Here is a 20,995-nt window from a genome sequence, read left to right as displayed (position 1 = left end):
TTACATTAATGGAGTTCCTTGGCAAAGATTAAGTAGAATTATGAGGCTTTAGATACTCAGACAGCCCTGATCCCCAGAATTCATGCTTTCATTGTGTCATGGGATGATTTTTGTTATGATTCAGCGCCTTATAAATAAAACATTTTTGACCAGTCTTGGGACTTGACTTTGTAGAATGTCACATAACGTCTTTAAGAGAGCGGGATGGGTCAGGAGAGACGAACTTGGTGCACTTTCATTTGAATGATCAAAGAGGTTCTTTTTGATTTATTATAAAGAGATGGATCATGATATCATGAAATTTACTTTGGAATCCATTTTTGTTCAATGACAAACTTTAATCAACTGAATATCAAGTGATAGATATTTTAAAGCATAACATGCATAAAAGAAACGGGTTTACTCAAGGCTTTTATTCAAAACCTGTCTTTTTTCAAGGATCACTCCATGAACTAGAATAAGAGCAGGAACCCTGAGCTGGTAGAAAATGGAACAACATTAAGCATAAAAAAAACGGCCCGTTGGATAAAGAGTCTATTGATTCCTTGAAGACAGGAAATGAAAGAGAAAGGGGAATGGCTACGTTGTGGAGCGTGCACCACTTAAAGAGATCCTCCCCCGTCGCAAATCAGGTAATGATTGACATTTTAGTGATGAGCAACGGAGACAGGAATGCTTTAGGCAGCGAAAAGAAAGAGCAGTCAGCATCTTCCCGTTAACGACAGAAACCTTGAAGCGGGGATGGTGTCAGGGATATAAAACGACAGGCTCCTGCCGCAATCGTGGACGATACTGACTCAGCCGCACAACCAGAAAACAAACCGTATCAGCCTTGTACTCGTGAGCTTTAAAGGTCTGTTTTTATTTCCATACGAGGTGGTTTTGCAGCATTTCTACCTGAAGGCAGATCAGGCCTTTGCTGCTGTTTTGAACCAAATAAAGAAAATGAATCTTGTCTTGTGTTTCGACTGGATGCACACAAGGTCCACATGGAGTGACACAAAACCAAATCTCCTGCAGAAATGCCTCAATTTAGGAAGACAAATGATCGTGTTTGTGGTTCAACAAGGCAGCGTAGTGTTTGCATGCAGCAGAGGCATCCAGAATCTGCTCCTTGAAAGGAACAAATGATGTATCACCTCATCCCTCCCTTATTTAATATTCGCTCTCTATTCCTTTGTTGCGCGTCTCCAGAGGGATGTGATGAGGCCCGCCAACACGAAAAGTGTAGAAAGAGCAAACACCACGTATGAGCGAGGGAAGAATATAAAACATCTTCTTGGTGCCGGAGGAGAAGGGTGTCAATATTTCTGGTCTATATTCAGACATCCTGTAGCCTGGTTAAGACCGGGTGTGAGGGCATGCGGGACCTGTGACGACAACAACACTTTAACAAATGAGTAAATACTCACTCAGGAATCCTTTTATATTTGCAGTGCTGACAGGAAAGAGCTTATTACGGTTATTATTGTCTGATGCCTCGTCCTACATTTGAGACAACTTGGAGTTTGGAGATCATGAGTGTGTGAATCCAAAATTGCTCCCATCATGCAGTCTTTTGACTTCATCAAACCTGCCTTTAGTCCAGTAAAAAATACCATTAATACACCAAGAGAGCCTCAATGGGGTAAGCAATTTAGTTGTTTATCAAGCAAAACTACCCAACTTACACTTGTAAGTAAGAGTGTAAAAGTCTCTGCTTCCGTCTTCCTTATATCATTAATTATAAATATTGAAGTTTTGGAAAACAAGTTGTCAAAGATTTTTTGGAAAGCTGTCAAAAATGGACATATCTGAATGATTTTTCAAGCATTTAATTGAACTTGAATTAACTGTGAAATTTCAAAATGGCACAAGCCACTCTGCAGAAAATAAATCATTTAACGAAGGATGCTAAACTGAGTAAAAGTAGCGAGTCAGTTGCATTTCTCTGAAGTCAGTGGAATCAGCTGATCGTTCCAGCTCATAGAAACTCATCAACAAATCTTCACCGCCATCCCCTGAATCTAATGTAGCTCTTACTCAGCTAATCACCACCACTCTATTTAATCTGGCAAAGCTCAAGTACACAACACAAGGTGGAATTATTATTAATTTCAGTTTCAAATACGGAGCAGAAACAGCCCCGGTTTTTGAGGCTGTACGTTCCCTGTGGAGCTCCGCAGTGAGAATCAGACCTGAGACAGGTTCTCTGCTGGAAACTAGGCCAGTGTGTCACTCTGTTGCATCACACCAGGATGGATTAATGCATCCTGCCATATCGGATTCTATCCAACGCACGACTTGGGCCAAGCTGGTAACAAGCGTCCATTAAATCTATCAATCGGCATTGAATCATAATATTGTACGAGTGTGTTTTTGGCAGACACGATAGTGGTGCCGCAGTAAATCATACCAACTCTCGCCTCATAAAAACATGCTGAATGTGTGCATACTGCTTTTCTCTTTCTGTACAATCATTTGGAAGTGTCTGAAGCTATAAAAAATATGCATTACATTTACAAAGACGAGCCAATCTTGGTAGTGCGTTAACTTCAGCAGGATTTAAGATTAAAATACCTGGGTGTCCTCTCCTTCCGGCCTTGTCCTGGTGCCTCCCGAGCCCTTCTTTGGTTTCCATCTGAGGTTCTGTGGTCTCATCCTCTGTGTTCTCAGAGTCTGAAACAAACAGGTATAAAAACACATAGGTGAGTTCAGATAGAGGAAGGAGAGGAGAGAATTCAGGAAGGACAATTTGATGCCAAAAACAACACCAGAGTCGGGGTGAAACTGACATTTCACATTTGCTTAGCGCCCCAGAGTGTGATGGGTCCTTGAAAGGAGCCACGGAGAGTCCCCAGAGTGAAATAAATGGGTTGAAGCTCAAGCGTGACATGAAGCCAGCTGTGGCTTAAAAAAAGACACGGCTGATGCATGAGAGGAGGGGGGGGGGAATAAATGTTCTTTCCTTGAGTAAGGGTATGTTTGACTTTGGTAACAAGGCAGCAGGGTGAGCATGGTTTCTTTGTTTAGACTCATAGCAATGACCCTTTTTCGTTCAATGGTATGTGGTTTAAAACTCTACAAATATGTGAGCTGCTAAAATCATTACTCACACACTTCAAAAGCAAAGCATCTCTTCACCTCAGCTCACTTACAATCCAATTTAGTTTTACGGTAACGGAAAATAAAAAACCCACTTGAACAAAAGGCTAAATCAAAGTTGAATTACCACTGACCTATTCGACCTTCATAATGCCAAAAATAAAAGCGAACGCTGGTTAACATTTAGAAAAAGAGACTGCATGTGAAAAGCACGCCACAAGCTCTGATGCTAAGAAGTGCAAATAACTGCAGCTCCCCAAGTGTCCACTTAAGGCTTAAAACTAATTTGATATCAATAGCTTGTTTCTTATATGGGGGTGATTTAAAAAAAGAATGCATCTCTTTTGATTTTATTGAGCCTAAGAGTTATTCATACATTCCTATAATTACGGGCGTAGGTGAGATAACTGACAGTAGCGGTTTGCCAGCCTCAACTCAGCTTCTTTGTCTGTTACTAGATTGATCGAAAGTTAGGCATTTAAAATATCACTAAGCTATCGTCAGGCTTCATAGCGCCTGGTCAGAAACCCAAGGATGATGTATTTGTTATTGTATTTAGATTATAAAGTCTTTGTTAAAAAGTAGCTTTAAGTCGACCCTGGTACTGTACAACGAATGGTTACATGCATGTTAAAAACTTGACCTGGTTGCTCTAAAAAGAAAGTAAAAAAATATCAGAGTGAGTGAAACATGTAGTGATATTTCTGTGCAGCAGTGACGAGGGTGGCAAACATTTGGGAAAATACCTGGTACACGGGTAATTACTGAAAATGACACCAAACTCAGAAGATGAAGAAAATACCAACAAAAAAAAAAAACAACTCATAAGATGAAATTCATTTGATTCTGATCATAATTTAATGTGAAACATTTCAAAACAGAAAGAAAACATAAATACATGGGGTGCTGGTTGCAGTGCAGACAAATGAAATATAACAGATTGAGAGGACGATGATGAAAAAGGAAAAGGGAACAGAGGCTGAAACAGAAACTACAGATGGAAATAAACACCTTTGAGAGCACGATCACGTTACATCAGCAGGATGAACAGATGAAGTCAGGGAGGGGAACGTAAAGAAAAAGATGAATCAAGACAGGCAGGTTTTACCATAGCTTTGCTTTCGGCAGGAGCGGAAAACTTCGCTTCCATAGTGGCAGCAAGAGAGGGCAGACGGGAGAGCACCGTTACTATGGAAACCAGCATCCCTCTCACCCACACGACCAATCCTCTTCGTACCCATTAAGAGTCTAAAAATCGTCAGCCAGGCTGCTGGGTGGCTGACGGATATGTTTACTGGTTAGAGAGAGCTCGAGAAGGAGGAGGAAGAGGAGGAGGAGGAGGAGGAGGAGGAGGAGGAGGAGGACTAAGACAACCACAAAACAGGTTGTGCCTCATTGCGCCTCACATCAAGTCAGATCCTGATTAGATAATGCCAGAAGATCTGCCTAATGATAAGAAAGCCAATGAACAATCACCATTAACTCATTGCATGTGATTTTTCCTGGGTGTGGGGATGTAGATCCACCCGTCTGAATCGAATTTAGATCAATGTTGTGCGCTCTATGCAGAGAAATTAACTCGGTAGTGTTAATATAAGGGGGTATATTTCAGTGGATAGCTTCAAATTGAGTTGACGTGAATTGTTTTGGCACATAGATTGCACAAATATTGCCAAATATTACACCATAAGCCATCCAGGGCCAGACATTATTCACTCTTGATTTTATGCAACAGCCTGATTATAAAATATTGCTCTGTGGGGGTGGATGTACAACAATAAAAACCCACTCTTTTTGTAAGCAGCAAGCAGTAAAAAACATGTAGAAAGCAATACTTTCATAAATACAAGAGTTACTAAAGGGATACATCAAACAGACGCGCATGCTGTACACAGACGACAAAATAAACACAGAGCTGACAGTACAGCTAAGCTACATTAGATCGTAACAGAAATAGAACAAATAGAAGAGAGGAGAATGGGGGGGGGGAGCTCATACTGACAACACACCATGGGTTAATCTGCCAAATGTCCGTGTGGAGTGCCCAGTTCTCTGAAACAAGAGAGAGGAAAGTGCATTATTTAACAGTGAAGACAGCCAGAGATTTTGTTTTCATACAAAACACAAGAGGGCAAACTGCAAATGTACTGTCACGTCTTTAACTGTCACAGAGAGTGAGAACAGTGACATGAGATTTGCGCTGGAATCTGTGGACGTTTGGCTTAGATAGTCCCTTTTTGTAAGAATAAATCCTGAAGGTTGCATGAAAGCGAACTCCAGTGGCAAGACACATTCAACACATTAGGGCATCCAGGGATAAATCTTTTAAGTATCCTTCCCAGACATTATAATATTAAATATGACATCATAATCCCAACTCATAGATCCACTTCTTTTTAAGCTTCCTTCCTAGTCCTAACTGCTAACCTGAGCTGCCTCTGCTTCCTCCATTTCCTCACAGATTTAACATAGAAAACTCCACTATAGCTGGTAAGTGGTCCTTTGAAGATTAAACCACTTTGCCATGAGATGTTTGAAAGCTTTTTAAGTCTCACCCAGGAGCTCTCATAGCTTACATTTCCAAATGTTAACAGTGACACATTTAATGTTTTTACATTCTTATGCAAAGGTATTGCTTTTGTTTTGAGTGCAATTTGGCACAATGATTCAGTTGGGAAATAAAGTCATGCTGCAAATCAAAGCTTGCATTTGTGCAAATTTGTTCAAAAATATGTTTGAAAAATGGGTCAAAGCATGCTTTCCAATCCAAGGTGGTCTTTAAATGTCGACTAACAGCACCTAACTCAAGACATTTGGTTCGTTTGAAGTAAGCTAGTTTTATTTCTAACACTGTGCTCAGAAAAATGTTTCCAGGCGTTGGAGAAAAAAAAAAAAGCATGATGTGTTGGTTTCAGAGTTCAGATTCCACAGGGAGCCAGTAATCATACGGCTGAATGTCAGGGCATAGTTTCTCTTCAAAAGAAAAGAAACTATCTGACAAAAAGGCTATGTTTGAGTTGGTGTCAGTGCTGATAAAGCAGTTGGTAAAACTGCTTTCTTGGACAGTCTGTCAATCAGCACCAGGGAGAGCTCCTCAGAATGACTCACAGCTTTGCAGCCGATGGGAAAAAAAAAAGCATTAAAAAGTAGCCGAAGTGCGAAGTAAAATGACTCATTTCACACTCGTTTCCCCCCCGCGTTCTGCTGCGCACTCCTCATTGGTTAAGGTTTTTTTTTTTTTGTCAGGCAGTTTGATTAACTGTTGCCTGGTGGTAACTGCTGTTTGTCAGTCTCCACTAGAAGCTTCCATCGCTGTCATGATCTCCATTGTTGTGGCCTCGAGGCAATCATATCAGCAGGAGCCAGCCACAAATGGCATCCTTTGAAATGGCTGCATTTGGCAGTAACTTCAAAAATATTCTATGCGTATAATCCAAATCCTTACAGTGTTATTCTGCTGCTTAAAGCAAAAAAAACAAGACTGAAGGATTTAGGATTTGTGCAGAATTCAGAAAAGCTAAAAGCCACCATTAGAAATCAGCTTGATGCTGTTCTCTGCTCACTTCGTAGCCCTTGTGCCTGGCTGCCCTGATTCTCCTGTCTCCATGGAGTGTAGCCTACTGACACACTTTCCATCTGCTCCTCCATTTTTCCCCACAAAGAATGACTTCAGATTTGACGACTCAACACAACAGCACAGCAGAATTGTTTGCCTTTAATTGGTATAAAAGTGTATTATTGTGATTTTTTTGTGTCTCTTAGCAACCGTTTATTGCATTGTTTGTATAATTGCAAAAAGGTGTTTTTTCCGCCTGGCAACTATAGTGTCCTGAGCTGACTTTCTTCGTTATGTTGACCTGATTTATCCGCAATTTTGTCGCCAAAATTCATTACTAACAAGCATCCCCTCTCCCATCTTCCCTCTTGCTACTTCACTATTTCCCAACAGAACTTAACGTTCAGGTTCATTTACTGCCTTCAAAATATCCCTAAATACTTATTTTACCACTGTTATCTGTTCAAATCCAACATATTCACATCTTATTGTAAGATGAAGGGTGTGGCATCAAATTCAAAATCAAATCTATGAATAAAGAAAACATGCACATCGCTTCAAACATCATCAATAAATGCATTTTTATTGCAAATCAGAAAAGTAGCAAACTCACCTGAAATCTCTTCTTGGACCAGATTTTCTTCATCTCTCTGTAAGAAGTGCTTCCTGTCAAGTGTGCAAGATTACCTGTGGCATAAACTCACAAAAACATCCCCACAAAAATGAGCTCAGGGTGTGGCTTCAACAAGACGACAATTTCAGAAGGATCAAAATTCAGTACGGGATTCAGCTGCCTCTTCTTTTTTTTTTGTGTGTGGGTGGGTGTGTTTACTCTCCGAGCTGGGAGCAAGACGAGGAGGAAGAGGGAGCGCGAGAGGATGCAAATAAGCAGGAGCCAGGTGTCTTTGTGTCTGAGCGCGCATCCGCTGATGTGAACAGCGTCCCTCTCTGACGTCGACGCCGCCTTTAGAGGGGCAATTCTCATCTGGTTTTGTCTGACTCCCCCCCCCCCTGCCACCTCTGTAGCCGTTCTGCCCCGATCGAGAGCGCACTCAGAGCACAAGCGGAGGTGGGGGTTGGAAGTCTGAGCAGAAGGGGCGTGTTGGTCTTGATTGCAGGGATGCGAGCGGAGAATAGGAGGAGGAGAGGAAGGAGAGAAACGGAGAAAGATGAGAAAGAAAACAACCGGCTTTAAAAGAGCATGTTGCCTTCCTCTCTTGAGATGCAGGAGTAAAAAAACGAGAGTGACAAGGAGAAAGATTGAGGGGAAGAAAGAAGGAGAAAGAGAGAGAAGAAAGAGGGAGGGAGAGAGAGAGAGAGAGAGAGACAAAGAGCACAGAGCGGAGGCGAGAGGTTGGTGGGGAAATTATTCACGAGGGAGGAGGCAAAGCGGAGGAGAAACTGAAAGAGAAAGCGAGATGAAGAAGAACAGATGATATGATAAAGAGGGTGAAATCACTCACTCCACTTCAGGGGGGGGGGGGGGGGGGTAGGGTGATTGAAAAATATCCGTTTAAATTGAAAAAATGCTCCTCAAAATAACGTTCCTCTCACTCTATTCTCTTGATGCATTTGTTACCCTCTCCAGTGAAAGCAAACAGCCCCCAGTTGAGCCCATAGGCCATCCATTATTTATCTCTATTCCATGTCTGTTAGCTTTAACCAGTGATAGGGTCAAGGTGAGCACCGCCTCGAGCACAGAGGGCGACTCAGACTCCAAGAGCAAACACATCCCCCCCACTGGATTACAGCGTGATGCATGGGACTTATTATTTCAGGGGCACGAAGACAGCAGTGGCAACCTCATGATCTCAGAATGCAGAAAGAAAACAGTCAAATAATAAGAAAAATGAAAACGCTAGTTGTAGCTGTCACAACCTAAATGCAGAGATGATTGTTTTACGAGTGAGAATGCCGCTCTGAAAAGGCAAGCGCTTACATTTTTTTTTTTCGACCGAGATACAACTTCAACTAACCTACCAAGAACAAAATGTAGGAATGCATTTAAATAACGGCACACAAGGTTTACCACAAATAGATTTTGTGATTTCAATCCAGATGTTGATTGCTGCAAGTCTCCTAACTGAAAGAAACTGTAAGCATGCACAGTGATATGTTTGTTCATACAGTTTAATTATGAAGAAATATTTGTAGTGTTTGTGTTCTTTCCTTTTGAGTATTACAAAATATCTGTTGATTTCCAATCTTAGTACAACAAGCATCTTTCTCAGCACCTACAAATGAAGCATAACTGCGCTGCCAGACAAAAAGCAACGGGTCTCCAGCTCTGTTTGCACCAATAAATCGGGTAATGTGCATACATCTGGCATAAAATTGGCTCATTTCTATGCAAATAAGGCCCATTGGGTATAGAAGAAAACCATAATAGCAACATGCATTTAGAATGAAAATCATGGCACCTGCAGAGTGTTGGGTGTACATGAGCTGTGTTGATAATTGCGTCACATCGTCGACACTTTTATACTGCATTAAAATGCGCGATGCCAAAAGTTTTGTCAAGTCGTTATCTACTCCAGACAGGGAAGGTCGGCTCTTCACATGCTAAACGCGCTACAGTGGCGACAAGCTAGTCACTCACTCTGTCTGTATGGCATCACATATTGGGCAGTGACTGTACAGTCGTGAAATCTCGAGTTAAAAAAAAAACAACAACATTGAAAACAGCAATGAGGTTAATGAGAGAGAGGGAAAGGGAGAAGCTGCAGGCTGTAAAACCAAAACAACGAGCTGAAAGACACATAAATTATCTGATAAGCGCAGTGACAAGGGTCATTTAAAGCTCCCGTGAGAGCATTTCTACTGGTTAAGAAACACATGCAATTAATATAACCTACGAACGAGACAATAAGCAGTGAGATTGATCTTTTCTGAACGGTTATTTTGGATGCCTGGGGCGCTTTAATTGACACAAACTGACAGGTCCTCACAGGAGTTTTAAAAGATGTTTGCCATTCATAAAGGAAATTGAAACATTTCAACTCATTACAATGTAAAGTTTTGCTTCTACTTTACATATTTTGTCTAGTTATAATCTTGGCACCACACGATTATCTTTTCCTATAGGTGTATGAAAATGAAAACAATAGATGATTAGGAGGAGATTCTGGAACACGCTCCTCCACAAATGTCTCATTTGTCAAGCAAACGTGACAAATAAAAAAACCAGACCACCATCTCTCCACCTCCCCCTCTGTGGAGAACACGCACTCTGACGCACGTTAATTGTCCTTTCAGACACATCTGTGCTCCCCTCAGCACCTCCACCAAGTGAATCAGAGAATAATTACAGGCAGACGTCGCTCTCCAGCAAACCACCCAGAATGGGTCTTACATTTCAGCACAGCTTTCCCACTCTCGGCTGCCGACTCACATCGCTGAACAATGTGCTTTTTTAGCGTCGTTAAGTCAAGCATGTTAATGTTTATGGCCTTGTAAACACAGAATCAATATGTGCGATTTACTCCTGCCATGAATCAGGAGTTTTCTGTCCTCTTCGCTCATTTATTCAATCACACAGCTACAAGTGCTATTAATCATACGAGAAGTAAACTTCACAAACACCCTTTTCCATTTGGGAAATGTTGATCTGCTGTTTGCATTGTTTTTGTTGTTGTTTTTTTTTTTTTTTTTTTTTACACAAACCTCCCTCTCTCTTCTCCCTCGCCCGCCTCGCACTCCTCCTCCATCCATCACCAGTGAGAGGCACTCGGTGCGGCAGAGAGTGCAGCGATCAATACCAATGCTTTATGCGTGATACGGGATACACCCCCAAGTAACAGTACGAACGCCCCCCTGGATCAATAAGCTCATCATAACACAAGATTCCAGGACCATCATCCAGGTCCATTTCATGCTGCTTGGAAATATCTCTCATGAGGCTGTTGTTTTTTTTATACGCTCGCTAGGAGCCAAAAGGACACGGCTTTATATCAGCCATTAAAGTGAGCTGATTAGATTTTCTTTGTGCATGTCATTTGTCTTCCTTTGAATCTGCTTTTATTTGACATTTGGGGCCCTATTGTCCTCTTACTGTAAAGACACTCTGTTTATCAGGAGTGGACTTTGGAAACACACATGGGGGGGGGGGATCTACTGTAAGACACAGAATGAGTGTTTAAAGAGAGTTTGGACAGGTGCAGCTTGAAGCTAATTAGCTTAAAACAACAAGGGAAGAAGCGGACTTCTTGGAAACCCATTGATTTTGTGACAGACGCTTCTTCCCGTGGAGCAGCCCTGATGGATGCCTTCCAGGCGTACGGCTTTATCAGCAGCGAGTCGGGCATAATCTCCCCGCTACAGAGTACAGATTCAGCCGCTGTTACATCACACTGTGATCACACTGTATCTGCTTCTCAGAGCAGAACAAGTCTTGTCATATCAAACCAGAGCCTTCTTATCATGTAGGTGTACTTCACACTCAAAGCTGGTCTTCTGTAACAATACTACCCTTCAAAACTGAACTGTAATACTCATGTGCAGGCAAGAGTTATGTATCAACGTACCCAGTACAAAGTAGTAGCCAAACAACATTTTAAGCTATGTTGCACCAATTTCTTAGTAGGAAAATACCACTGCACCATAAGCTCGACATCATCTAGGTTATACGACCAATAAAATCTATTTTTGAACCAAACATCTTGGTTCTAATTATCATCGGGTCACAGATTTTCCCACACTCAGGTGCTGTCTTTGATCAGTGCCGGTATTGTCATTGATCTGCTTTGGACGTCAGAGTTCAACGAACAGCAAAGAGAGAAGAGTGAAGAAAACCCGAAGGACTGCATGGAAATGTTTCGCTCCACGTTGGAGTCTCATTTGGCCGCCTTTCATCTGAAAAGACTGAAACGCAGGCCCGGACTTCGCCACCCTTCTGAGATAAATGTGACTGCTGGTATGTCGATTCCGTTCGCAGGGCGAGCTGGTTTGGAAATCCCAAATAACAGTGGCCAATGTTGACAGTCACACTGCAACCCGATCCTACCACCTAATCCTGAGCGAATCCCTGAGGGTTCCTGTGAATGACCGTGTACCAGCGAGGATGGAACACAAACACAGACTTTGCCAGACCAAACAGCAGGGAAACAGCACTGGGTTGACCCTCACATATTGCCTCAGCTGCCTCGTGAGAATAGACGACCTAATGAATTGTATTGTATGGTTAATCCACTTGAACGTAACATGTAGAGAATGTGAAATCATCAAGCGGCTGTAGATTATCTCTGCGCAAGAATGCCGATGTAAGCGGGGTCCCAATCCAAACAAGAGGGCTGGGTCGATAAGAATTTGTTAGAGCAGGCACGCCATGCCACTTATGGTCCATAAAAGACACTTTTTCTGCAAAAAAAAAAAATGTGTTGATTTACTGGTTTCAGGGCAGCCTTTGCTAGTAACTATAGGCCAATGATGGTATTACCATTTTTCAGTACTTTAAATTGTGATTTAAATTTTAAAGAAAAGGGGAGAAAATGTGTGTTTACTGTCGACCAATTCCATACAAACGACATGACTGTACTTTAAAGCAAAGCCTGCAGTCAAAAGCATTATCCATGGGTATAGCAGGGGCTTAGAACAGGGCAAAGCCTACAGGAGACCAAATGAATCCAATTAAGCAGCCACAATGGATGCCTCATGAGAATCACCTTGTTTTCATTTCCATTACAGCTGTTCCACTCAGTTGACTCTGCATTTAATAATTCCCTGCAACACTGTCGTCCTTCTCTTGCTTTGAGAATTCTCGACAAACCAGTGTATGCTTTTCAAAAGGACCGATAGCAGCTCCCACTCACCTCTCTGCTTCTTGCTTCTCGGCCCACTCACGCCTTCCCTGACACCCCTCAAAGCTCTGCGAGCATCGAGCAGCTCCTTCCGATACATCTCGTCTTTTGGAAACCTAACAGATCGCTGCTTCTTCTTCTTTCCCACAAAAACTCAAGTCCTCTCCATCGAAAGAAACCACTTAAAAACAAGGCGACTCCAGCAGGCCTTCTCCTTCCATTTCCACCTTTTAATATGAATGCTTTAAAATGGCGTTCCTCTGCAGCATCAAATATTGAATGGGTCAAGCAAAGATGGTCACTCGAAGAAGTCCGCTGGACCTTCAAACTTTTTCTCAACCCATGTCTGTCTTCCTTTCCCTCTCAATGTCTTCCCCCAATCCTCCCTGTCAACTTCTGCACTCTATTTCCAGACCTGCGTAGTACAACCCCTTCAGTTGTACTGTACTTTCCCTCTGCACCCCCTTTCACAGAGCCTGCCCCCCCCCCAGTTATAGCAGGAGATTAAACACATGCTGCACAACAACCTTAGCTGTCCTCTGCGGGTCACTCTGCTCTGGGGCTACAGGGAGTTTTGAAACTCAAGAACGAGGCAGACATGTTGTAATACAGAATTAATGATATGCTACGACTGGACATGCATTATGGAACAATGAGACAGCTACAGGGACACCAGTAGGAGCGAGGTGGGTCTATTTCAGACAGACAGTGCTCATAAACCTTGGAGCTGGAGGTGAAAAGAACGCTGTATAGCCTTGGATGAGATAAATACCGAGCTGAAGATGGTGTGAATAATGGACATGAAAACAAGGCTGCACATGGATGCTCTGGGTGTTTGAGATTCACCGTTACCTAAATATGAATGTGATTATACATCAATGTGGGCCAAGATTGTTTCATGAATATCAAATGCTGACCGCAGCCTGGATGTGCTCTGCTTCTTTCACACCTTCTGCAGTTCATACAGCGCTCCATGCTGCTATCAAAAAGACGTCTCTAAAAATGCATTTCATACTATAACAGCTGTATGAAAAAGCAATGTGGGGCCCTGGTGGCTTCCCATTTCATTCATTTCGGTATAAAGACAAAATCAGCTTGAGAGTGGGCTGTCTGTAATGTTCAGTTTTACATTCTTTAAAGTGTATACTTGAAGTTGAAAAACGGTTGGTTTCTTAGCTTTTTCAGGAGTTTTCAGACAATGTATTTTGTAGTATTATTTTTGGCTCTGGAGGGAGGCTGAACCTGCATTACATTCTAAAAAAACAAGAGCATAAGAATGACATACAGGGTACTGAACATGCGATATAGATCACAATAAGTCAACGTGTGTTTTGCTTGTTTTTCCCCTTCTGGGGATAAAAAGTCGGTACTGTGGCTTTGCATTTGAGTTAAATCTATGCCGCTAAATTGTCTTACAAGTCCTCCAACTCAGAGCGATGATGACTCACCGGACATCTTTGACAACGTTGACAAAGTCACGTTGACTGTGCAGCTTGAAGAGCTTCCATAGACTGGTGCAACAGAGAAGACAGTTTGCCGTGACCCAGAAACCGAAAATCTACAAAAATCACACTGTTTGTGTTACAGATTGGATCTGTGCCTACATGAAAAACAATCTCCCTCAGTGCTGGGGCCTTTAAAATGCACACTGCTCTTTTGGAGCCACACAAAATCTGGCTCGAGACTCAAGTGAAAACCTGCGAGCCATAACAAAGACACTGCTTGTTCTAGCGTGGCACTAATCGTGCAGATTTTGCTGCGTAATCGCTCCGTTCCGTCGCCCATTTACATTACTACCTCATCCCTTCTTCCCTCCCTCCCAACCGCTTCTCCCGTCATCACTCCCGTCAACCAACCCTATTTTGGATTCTCTGCGTACTTCTCTTATCTCCTCCTCCAGGTGCTGTCTGTGGTTTAAAATGGCCTTCAGTGACGCAGAACCACCGTCCGTTCCCCTACACTGAGCCTCCTCCTCACTCCAAACCCACAGTCTCCACAAAGTTCACCTGACGACTCCCTTCTCCAACACTTGACCTCTTTCTCTCACCCCTCCTTCCTTAGCCTTCTAAACTTTCTGCACATCATCACATTTTATACACGCACACAATATGAAATGATTTGCTCGCCTTAGAGCTGTGTCTTTGTCCTCTTTCGGCTTGTAAGACGTGAAATAAAATCACCACGGGACACATGTATCTACGGGTGTCTGAAAATACTACAGCAGAAATATATTTTGGACTTCTCTGTGTTCCCTTCAATTGTGTTAAATACCCTCAGATTTATCTTTCGAGTCTTTCTTGGGTCCACATCCCCAGGTTGGAAACCGTTCTCTTACAGGTGCAACAAAGACATTTCAGAATGTTATTTCATGACTAACAGCAAGTGAAGTCAGGCTTTCATTGCTCCTGCGTCACCATACAACAATCATCTATTATAAAAGCAGCTTAAAATACCACAGGTGAGCGATGTGCCACTTTGTCAGAGCCTCCGTCAAAACTGCTTCTCCGGCCTTTATATCCTGACAGTATGTTAATCAAAGCCATACGCCACAGTGTGACGTCAGTAAAGCGGTCTAGACTTGTGACACAGCTGCTTTCTGGTTGGTCTCAACTCTTCGAGGTGAACTCTTAAAGTGGCAGACCTGGCTGTCGGTCTGACTCACCGAGTGATGCTCAAAAGCAGCCAGAAAAGCCATTAAAACCAACCCCGCACACGTGAGAGAACACACACCGACGTGCACCAACACAAACACACATTCACAGCCCGCCTGCCCGCCCCCCGCTCGCCCCCCCCTCCCCGCGACTCTTTCATCACGCTGACTGTGATTGAGTGTGACAGCGCCGCGTCTTGACCGCCGTGATGCTATAATTATCTGTGATGTCTGCCGGTGCAATCGGAGAAGGGGGCCAGTGGCATCCACACATCAGTAGAGCACGAGCCCTCTGGCCTGCACGACACATACCACGCCATAAATAACCACAGGGAGAGCGGGAGAGAGAGAGAGAGAGAGAGAGAGAGAGAGGAACACTGAAAATGGAAAGAAACCAGGACATATTGGTTAAAACACATGTTTATGTTGCTGTGGTTCACCTGTCTGTTATTGACCTAAACTGTTATAGAAATACAGACAACGACACATGACTATGTGACTAGTTTCCTCTGAAAAGTCTCTTTTTAATATCTCTACCATTTAATGTAGCATTATCAATGTAGCATTATAAGGTTAGTGTTGTGTAAGGGTTTTGTTATGTCTCAACATCCACCTTGGATGTTCTTGCATTTAGGTCAAGTCTGAAGCAGCCAAGTCTCCAAGCAGTAAAATCCAAGTCAACTCTCAGCTCTTCATTTGTGTGGCTCAACTGAGTCTGACAATTGGACTGACACAAGTCCAAATATCCAGTCTGCAGCTCGAGACTTGACAGAAAGGACAAACAAAAGACAAAGGCAAACATGTAGAGTTTGTTTTGGTAACAATACATGCGACTATTGGCTAGTATGCTGATCAACGCACTGATCCAATTCCTTTATTTATTATAAGTAACTATGCGTAATATTGTCGGGAGGGGAGGCACATCTAGAATCACAACTTGGATCAAACTGAAAAAAGCAGATAAACCCAAAACAAGAGCCGGATGAAAGGAAAGAAAGTTGGCTGAAAGTGTTATTGGGGGAACAGAGTTCAGAAAGAGGAGATTGGGTTGAAGTTTGGAGATCCAATCCAGGCGAGTGAGACAGAGGGGTGCTGAGTGATACGCCAGCTGGACCGTGGCTGCCAGCTCATAGTGTGAGAGCTGGTGACATGTGAGCTCGACCGTCGACTTTCTCCACAGAGCCAGGCAACTATCAGATCTAACCGGCAGTGATCTCACTGGAGATTGTTTTCTAAATTCTACTAGTGGGACTCTGTCAATCAAACGGGTGATGCAATCTGGACGGACGTATTTAGAACTCCAGTTGTGATGCTTAATATCCTGGAAAATAAAGTGAAGGGCGGTGGTTTTATTCAGCTCATGAAATAGGCTCAAATGAATTCTGCTATTAGGTTCAATGCAGAAAATGACCACTCAATACAATCTGAGGTTGGGAAACATTCGACTAAAGACTAACACAGAGTGAGAGAGAGAGAAAGAGAGAGAGAGAGAGAGAGCGCAATGTTTAAATTGCTGTACCGAAACATTGCCTATCTGTTTCTGCAATTTAGGAAGTGTGCAAGAGTTTGCCTGCTATTCTTTGGTGATTCAAAACAAGAAATGTTCCAATATTGGGTGCCTAGGACTTGTAACTTTGTTGCCGTGGTAACGCAACAGGTTCCACATTATCTTACAGTTTGTTACAGAGAGAAGCGTTGAGCTGAAAAAGACACAGACGCTTCCTGACAACTGTTTTTTTCCCCCCCTCATCTCTGCAACGTGCAGGCGACAAGAAAACCTGAGATATGAAGGACGATCCATTTAGACCCATCAGACTCAAGTCTCTCTGAGCGAGACACGAAAGCATACCCAGACATGCGAGCAATGGAGGTCCAAGCAGCTCTGCAGAGATGCAGAGAGAGAGAGGCTTACCTTAGCTGCACTAAGAGCTGCATTTCTACTTTACACAGAGAAGAGAGACATGACGGTCATTTTGAAGAAAGGACCGATAGGACTGCTCTGACTGAAGCCTTTCAAAAGAAGGATTGAAGTCCTGCATGCTTTGCTGTGTGAATTCATGTCGGCAGTACAACCACCCGGAGAGAAACAGTACCACAAGGAATTTCAATGTTGCAGAGCTGCAATTCCAAAATAGCAAGTATTCAAAGCTTGTGCTTGTACCAGAGCCAAAACCTCACAGCTGACATCTATTTGCAGTTTTTCAGCTTTTATAAATAATGTGGACAACCTTATTATTGTGTCATCCTGCTGTTTGCATGAAGTTACAATATACAGCAGCAGCTGGTGCTGAGTGATATCCATAACAACCACAGTTGTAGACCCTCTAATGATTTGTTTAGTCTTGTGGGTCACTTTTACCAGGCTCATTTCAGTTGTATGTATTCAATTAAAAGATAAATATTCTTGGTGTGAGATTGTTTTAACCAGTTGGCCTAACTTCGCTCGCAACAAAGAACACAAAAGTTTAGCTGTGCAACGGCAGGTGCTACAACGCTTAGACTCTATTTGCATTCAGGAGCTAATTGAAGGGGGCGCTCTGCAGACGTGGAAGGCTGTCTGATGATCAAAAACGCAGGGTTGGATTTGCATTGTTTAGTCTGGGTGCCCTCTCCCTGAACTGGGATAATGTTCTGAAGGATCCATATTAACTAGAGAAGACAAAGTGTTGAGACTGGCAATTAGCTCAACAGATCTGAAGCGTCTCCTTTCGCAAAACATATACAGGTCTTCTGCTGTTCGTCATAATGAAGCTGTTGTTTTTATTTCAGGACCCTCTTAGGTCCTGTAAAAACTAATACTGAGCATTAACCTGTCTTTAAGAAAAAAAAAGAAGCTTAATATTCAATCTAATGACTCAGACCTTAGTGTTAAAGAAGGCGCACGGTGTGTGTGATTACCTTCACCGAGGTCCATAATGGCCAACACAGCACTGCAGCTCGCCTCTCCCAGCTCATTGGTCGCCACGCAGGCATACAAGCCAGCGTCGCTCGTGCGGCAGTCCCGTATCCACAGCCCACCAGAGTCCTGGTTTTCAGACGGAGGAAGGAGCTCATCGTTGCGGAACCACGTCAGCGAAGGTTTTGGAAGTCCCGACACAGACACCCTCAGTCTGATGTCACATCCCGTCCCCACGGCTGCTTTTCGGAGCTTACGGGTGAAAACTGGCGGCGCTGGGTCTCGCGTTGCAACCCCGGCGTCCAGGTCCTGAGTGACTCTGGGCCTCTTGGAGGTAGAGTGGGGACTGGATCCAGGGCCGTCTGACATGTTGATTTCTTTTTCGGGCTTCTTTCGAGGACTGTCCCTTCCGCTAACTGGTTTTGGTATGAAGATGAGCTGCGGTTATTGAAGGCCTCCTCTGAAAGACTCCATCGGTTCAGCTATCTCCGGGCTCTCAGGGAGGGCAGAGGATGCGTGACCTCGGCTGTTGCTATGGCTACTGTAACGAAAAGAGTGCATCAATCAGGATAACATCATAGTTATATCTGGGAAATTGTATAGCTTAACTTTTTGCAAGGGAATGTGCTCATCAGAAAAAAAAGACACGATTGGTTTCTGTGTTTGTTCAAATGGTGTAAAACTACCCATATTGAATATTCACGACAGGTAAACATGACGTGTATTTATAGGAAAAATACATTCCTTTCCTCAACACTAGGAGCATTGCTTTATGATTTTAAGTACAAAAACTTCAACATCAAGATATGTCATTTTAAACTTCACAAACTGGCCGGTAAAAAAAAAGCTGCATAAAGTTTTCTGTCGAATATAAGGAGCTTCATCATCTCTGAGAAAATGACTTGTCACTTGGACAATGTAAGTTTGATGGGCGGATTTTTAACAACGCAGGTTTTGAATAAAGAAATAGGATGCTGCACGCAAACTAAGGAAGCTCTCAAATTGCATTGTGGGAAGTGTAGAAGTCTGGTTTTGAAGGGTCCAGTTTGACTCATAAGGGCCAAAAAAAAGCAAAGTGCTCTCTTATTTTCTCTCTCTGTTAAGTATCCTAAAACTTAAGGACACTACTAAAATGTACTCTTTTTGAGAGATGTCTCAAAACGTAATGTTCAATAAGGGGCCTCGTCTGTAATCTGGATGTGAGAAATAAACAGAAATCACGACAATCAGAAAGGAGGAAGCCGTCTAATATGGTGGCCAGAAAAGTGACAAAGAAGCATTCTGACACCTCAGCCATCTACACTGCTGTGCTGTAGGGTTTCACATTAAAAAGCTTCAATACTGTAATGTTACACAAGTCTGAATAAAAAGGTTAGTAGTATGTCCCTACACAAGGAGTTGACACTGGAGGCCGGGATCAGGCTCCAATCTCTTCAGACAATTCACTCACACCGGTTTTTGCAATCTCATGCCAGGAGTTCTTCATTACGGTGAAAAACAGACACTGCTGGTTTGTCGCTGTCTAACTGGTGTGAGCACATCATTTTTGGACTCCCTGCAAATGAATTAAAATTCAAAATGGATCAAAGAATACACCAGCATTTAGTTATGCGTCATCTGCTAATTAAATATTCCACTAATATGCTGATCTAAAGAGTTTTTCCAAAAATAGACTTTGCTCGATAATAGAGAGAAATCCAGCTTACCTCACTTTTGCCACCACAGCCGAAAAAGAATCCCTTTGGACATCCCTGCAAAGTCCTGGTGAAGGTAACAGGATCCATCGAGCAAAATGTGTCATCTCAAATCATTTGTGTCTCTCTGTGTCCTTTAGCGAGCACGGCCTGGAGGTGTAAGTCCAGACGAGATCATGTAGCATTAGCAGCCACGGCCATGGTCCCTTTTCAACACATTGAACCCTGCTGAAGAATGGTGAGAGAGAGAGAACGAGAGATCCTTTATCCAAATGTCAAACCAATCTGGCCTTCTAACTTCTGTCTCTTTTAGGTAACTACATTTGTGCGCATTTAAAGAAACACACGTTTTTACCTCTTTGAGCTTGTTAGGGCTTAAACCAGCTCATGTTATCTGTCTCCTTCTCTCTCCCATCTCACTGCTTCACCCCCAACTCCCTCAGGTTGGACACGACAGCTGCACCACCACTGATAGGTCACATTTCTTTGGCTGCCATGTATGACCTGCACGCACACACTCATACACACACAGGCACACACAAGCTCCCACACTCCAAGCCCTTTAGATAGTGTTATCAACCCAAATGTGTGTGAGACAAGCAGAGACAGCGTGCGCGTGACAGTCGGAGCTGCTATAAAAAGAAAGTCTAAGAATAAAGTTGGGGCTCAGTGATTCATGCAACTGTACAGCAGTGATACAGCAATACAATGCAATTCAAGTCTGTGTAATGACTGCAACAGACACAACAATTTGTTGAAGACGTTCAGCAAACAGAAGCATTTAAGAAGTTCTTCCAAAACATTTTTATGAAGAGTAAATTAAAAAAACAATCTTGTGCATTCTCGTTTGCTTTGTACACTTTTATATGTCTTGTCTTTCATTTCCTGTCAACATGTTGGCATATATTAAGTTGAATCTTTGTTCGGGTTTTTTTTTTTTCCCCATGATATTCACTTTCAAAAGCAAGGCAAGATAATGAGAAATCTGAAGTATCACGGGTCTCATTCGCAGCAAGACTTTGAAAAACTTGAATACATCTCTTTTAAATTGCGATTTGTCCTCCAAAAATCCTGACCTGAAAAGAAGCCCAAAATATATATCGATGACATAACATCATCTCTTTTTCTTCCCTTTTTAAACTGTTGGTTGCAAAACAGTTTTAAGATCTTATAAAAGAAAGTTCAATGGCATCCCCTCATAGCCTTTTTGCTTATTTTCTCCTGAAAAATATTATAGCCTACATGTTTGTATACTTTCTATTTATATGAAATGATTCTCCCCACATGACCTGTTTATTATTTGACACACTTTATCACTTA

General features: G+C 42.6%; 1 protein-coding gene and 1 long non-coding RNA gene across 3 annotated transcripts in view; both read right to left on the bottom strand.

Moving 5' to 3' along the window:
* Positions 1-20,049, bottom strand: part of spega (striated muscle enriched protein kinase a) — a 44,583-nt gene extending 24,534 nt beyond the window's left edge. The window contains exons 1-3 of the mRNA XM_061032205.1: positions 19,688-20,049; positions 17,984-18,519; positions 2,560-2,658 (exon numbers count right to left, since the gene is read on the bottom strand). Coding sequence (XP_060888188.1) covers positions 2,560-2,658; positions 17,984-18,350 — 466 coding nt within the window. The 5' untranslated portion in view covers positions 18,351-18,519; positions 19,688-20,049. The remainder of the gene's footprint in view (positions 1-2,559; positions 2,659-17,983; positions 18,520-19,687) is intronic.
* Positions 3,924-8,369, bottom strand: LOC132959303 (uncharacterized). 2 transcript variants are annotated; one of them, XR_009666964.1, is made up of 3 exons: positions 7,254-8,369; positions 5,094-5,136; positions 3,924-4,222 (listed from the first exon to the last, which is right to left on the bottom strand). It is a non-coding gene; the product is annotated as an uncharacterized LOC132959303 (long non-coding RNA). The 2 variants fall into 2 exon arrangements; XR_009666963.1 differs by lacking the exon at positions 3,924-4,222 and adding an exon at positions 4,332-4,530.
* Positions 20,050-20,995: the final 946 nt, after the last annotated feature.

Source organism: Labrus mixtus, chromosome 24 (genome assembly GCF_963584025.1).
Source record: "Labrus mixtus chromosome 24, fLabMix1.1, whole genome shotgun sequence".
Lineage (NCBI taxonomy): Eukaryota > Metazoa > Chordata > Actinopteri > Labriformes > Labridae > Labrus > Labrus mixtus.
This window is presented reverse-complemented; position numbering and strand designations above follow the sequence as displayed.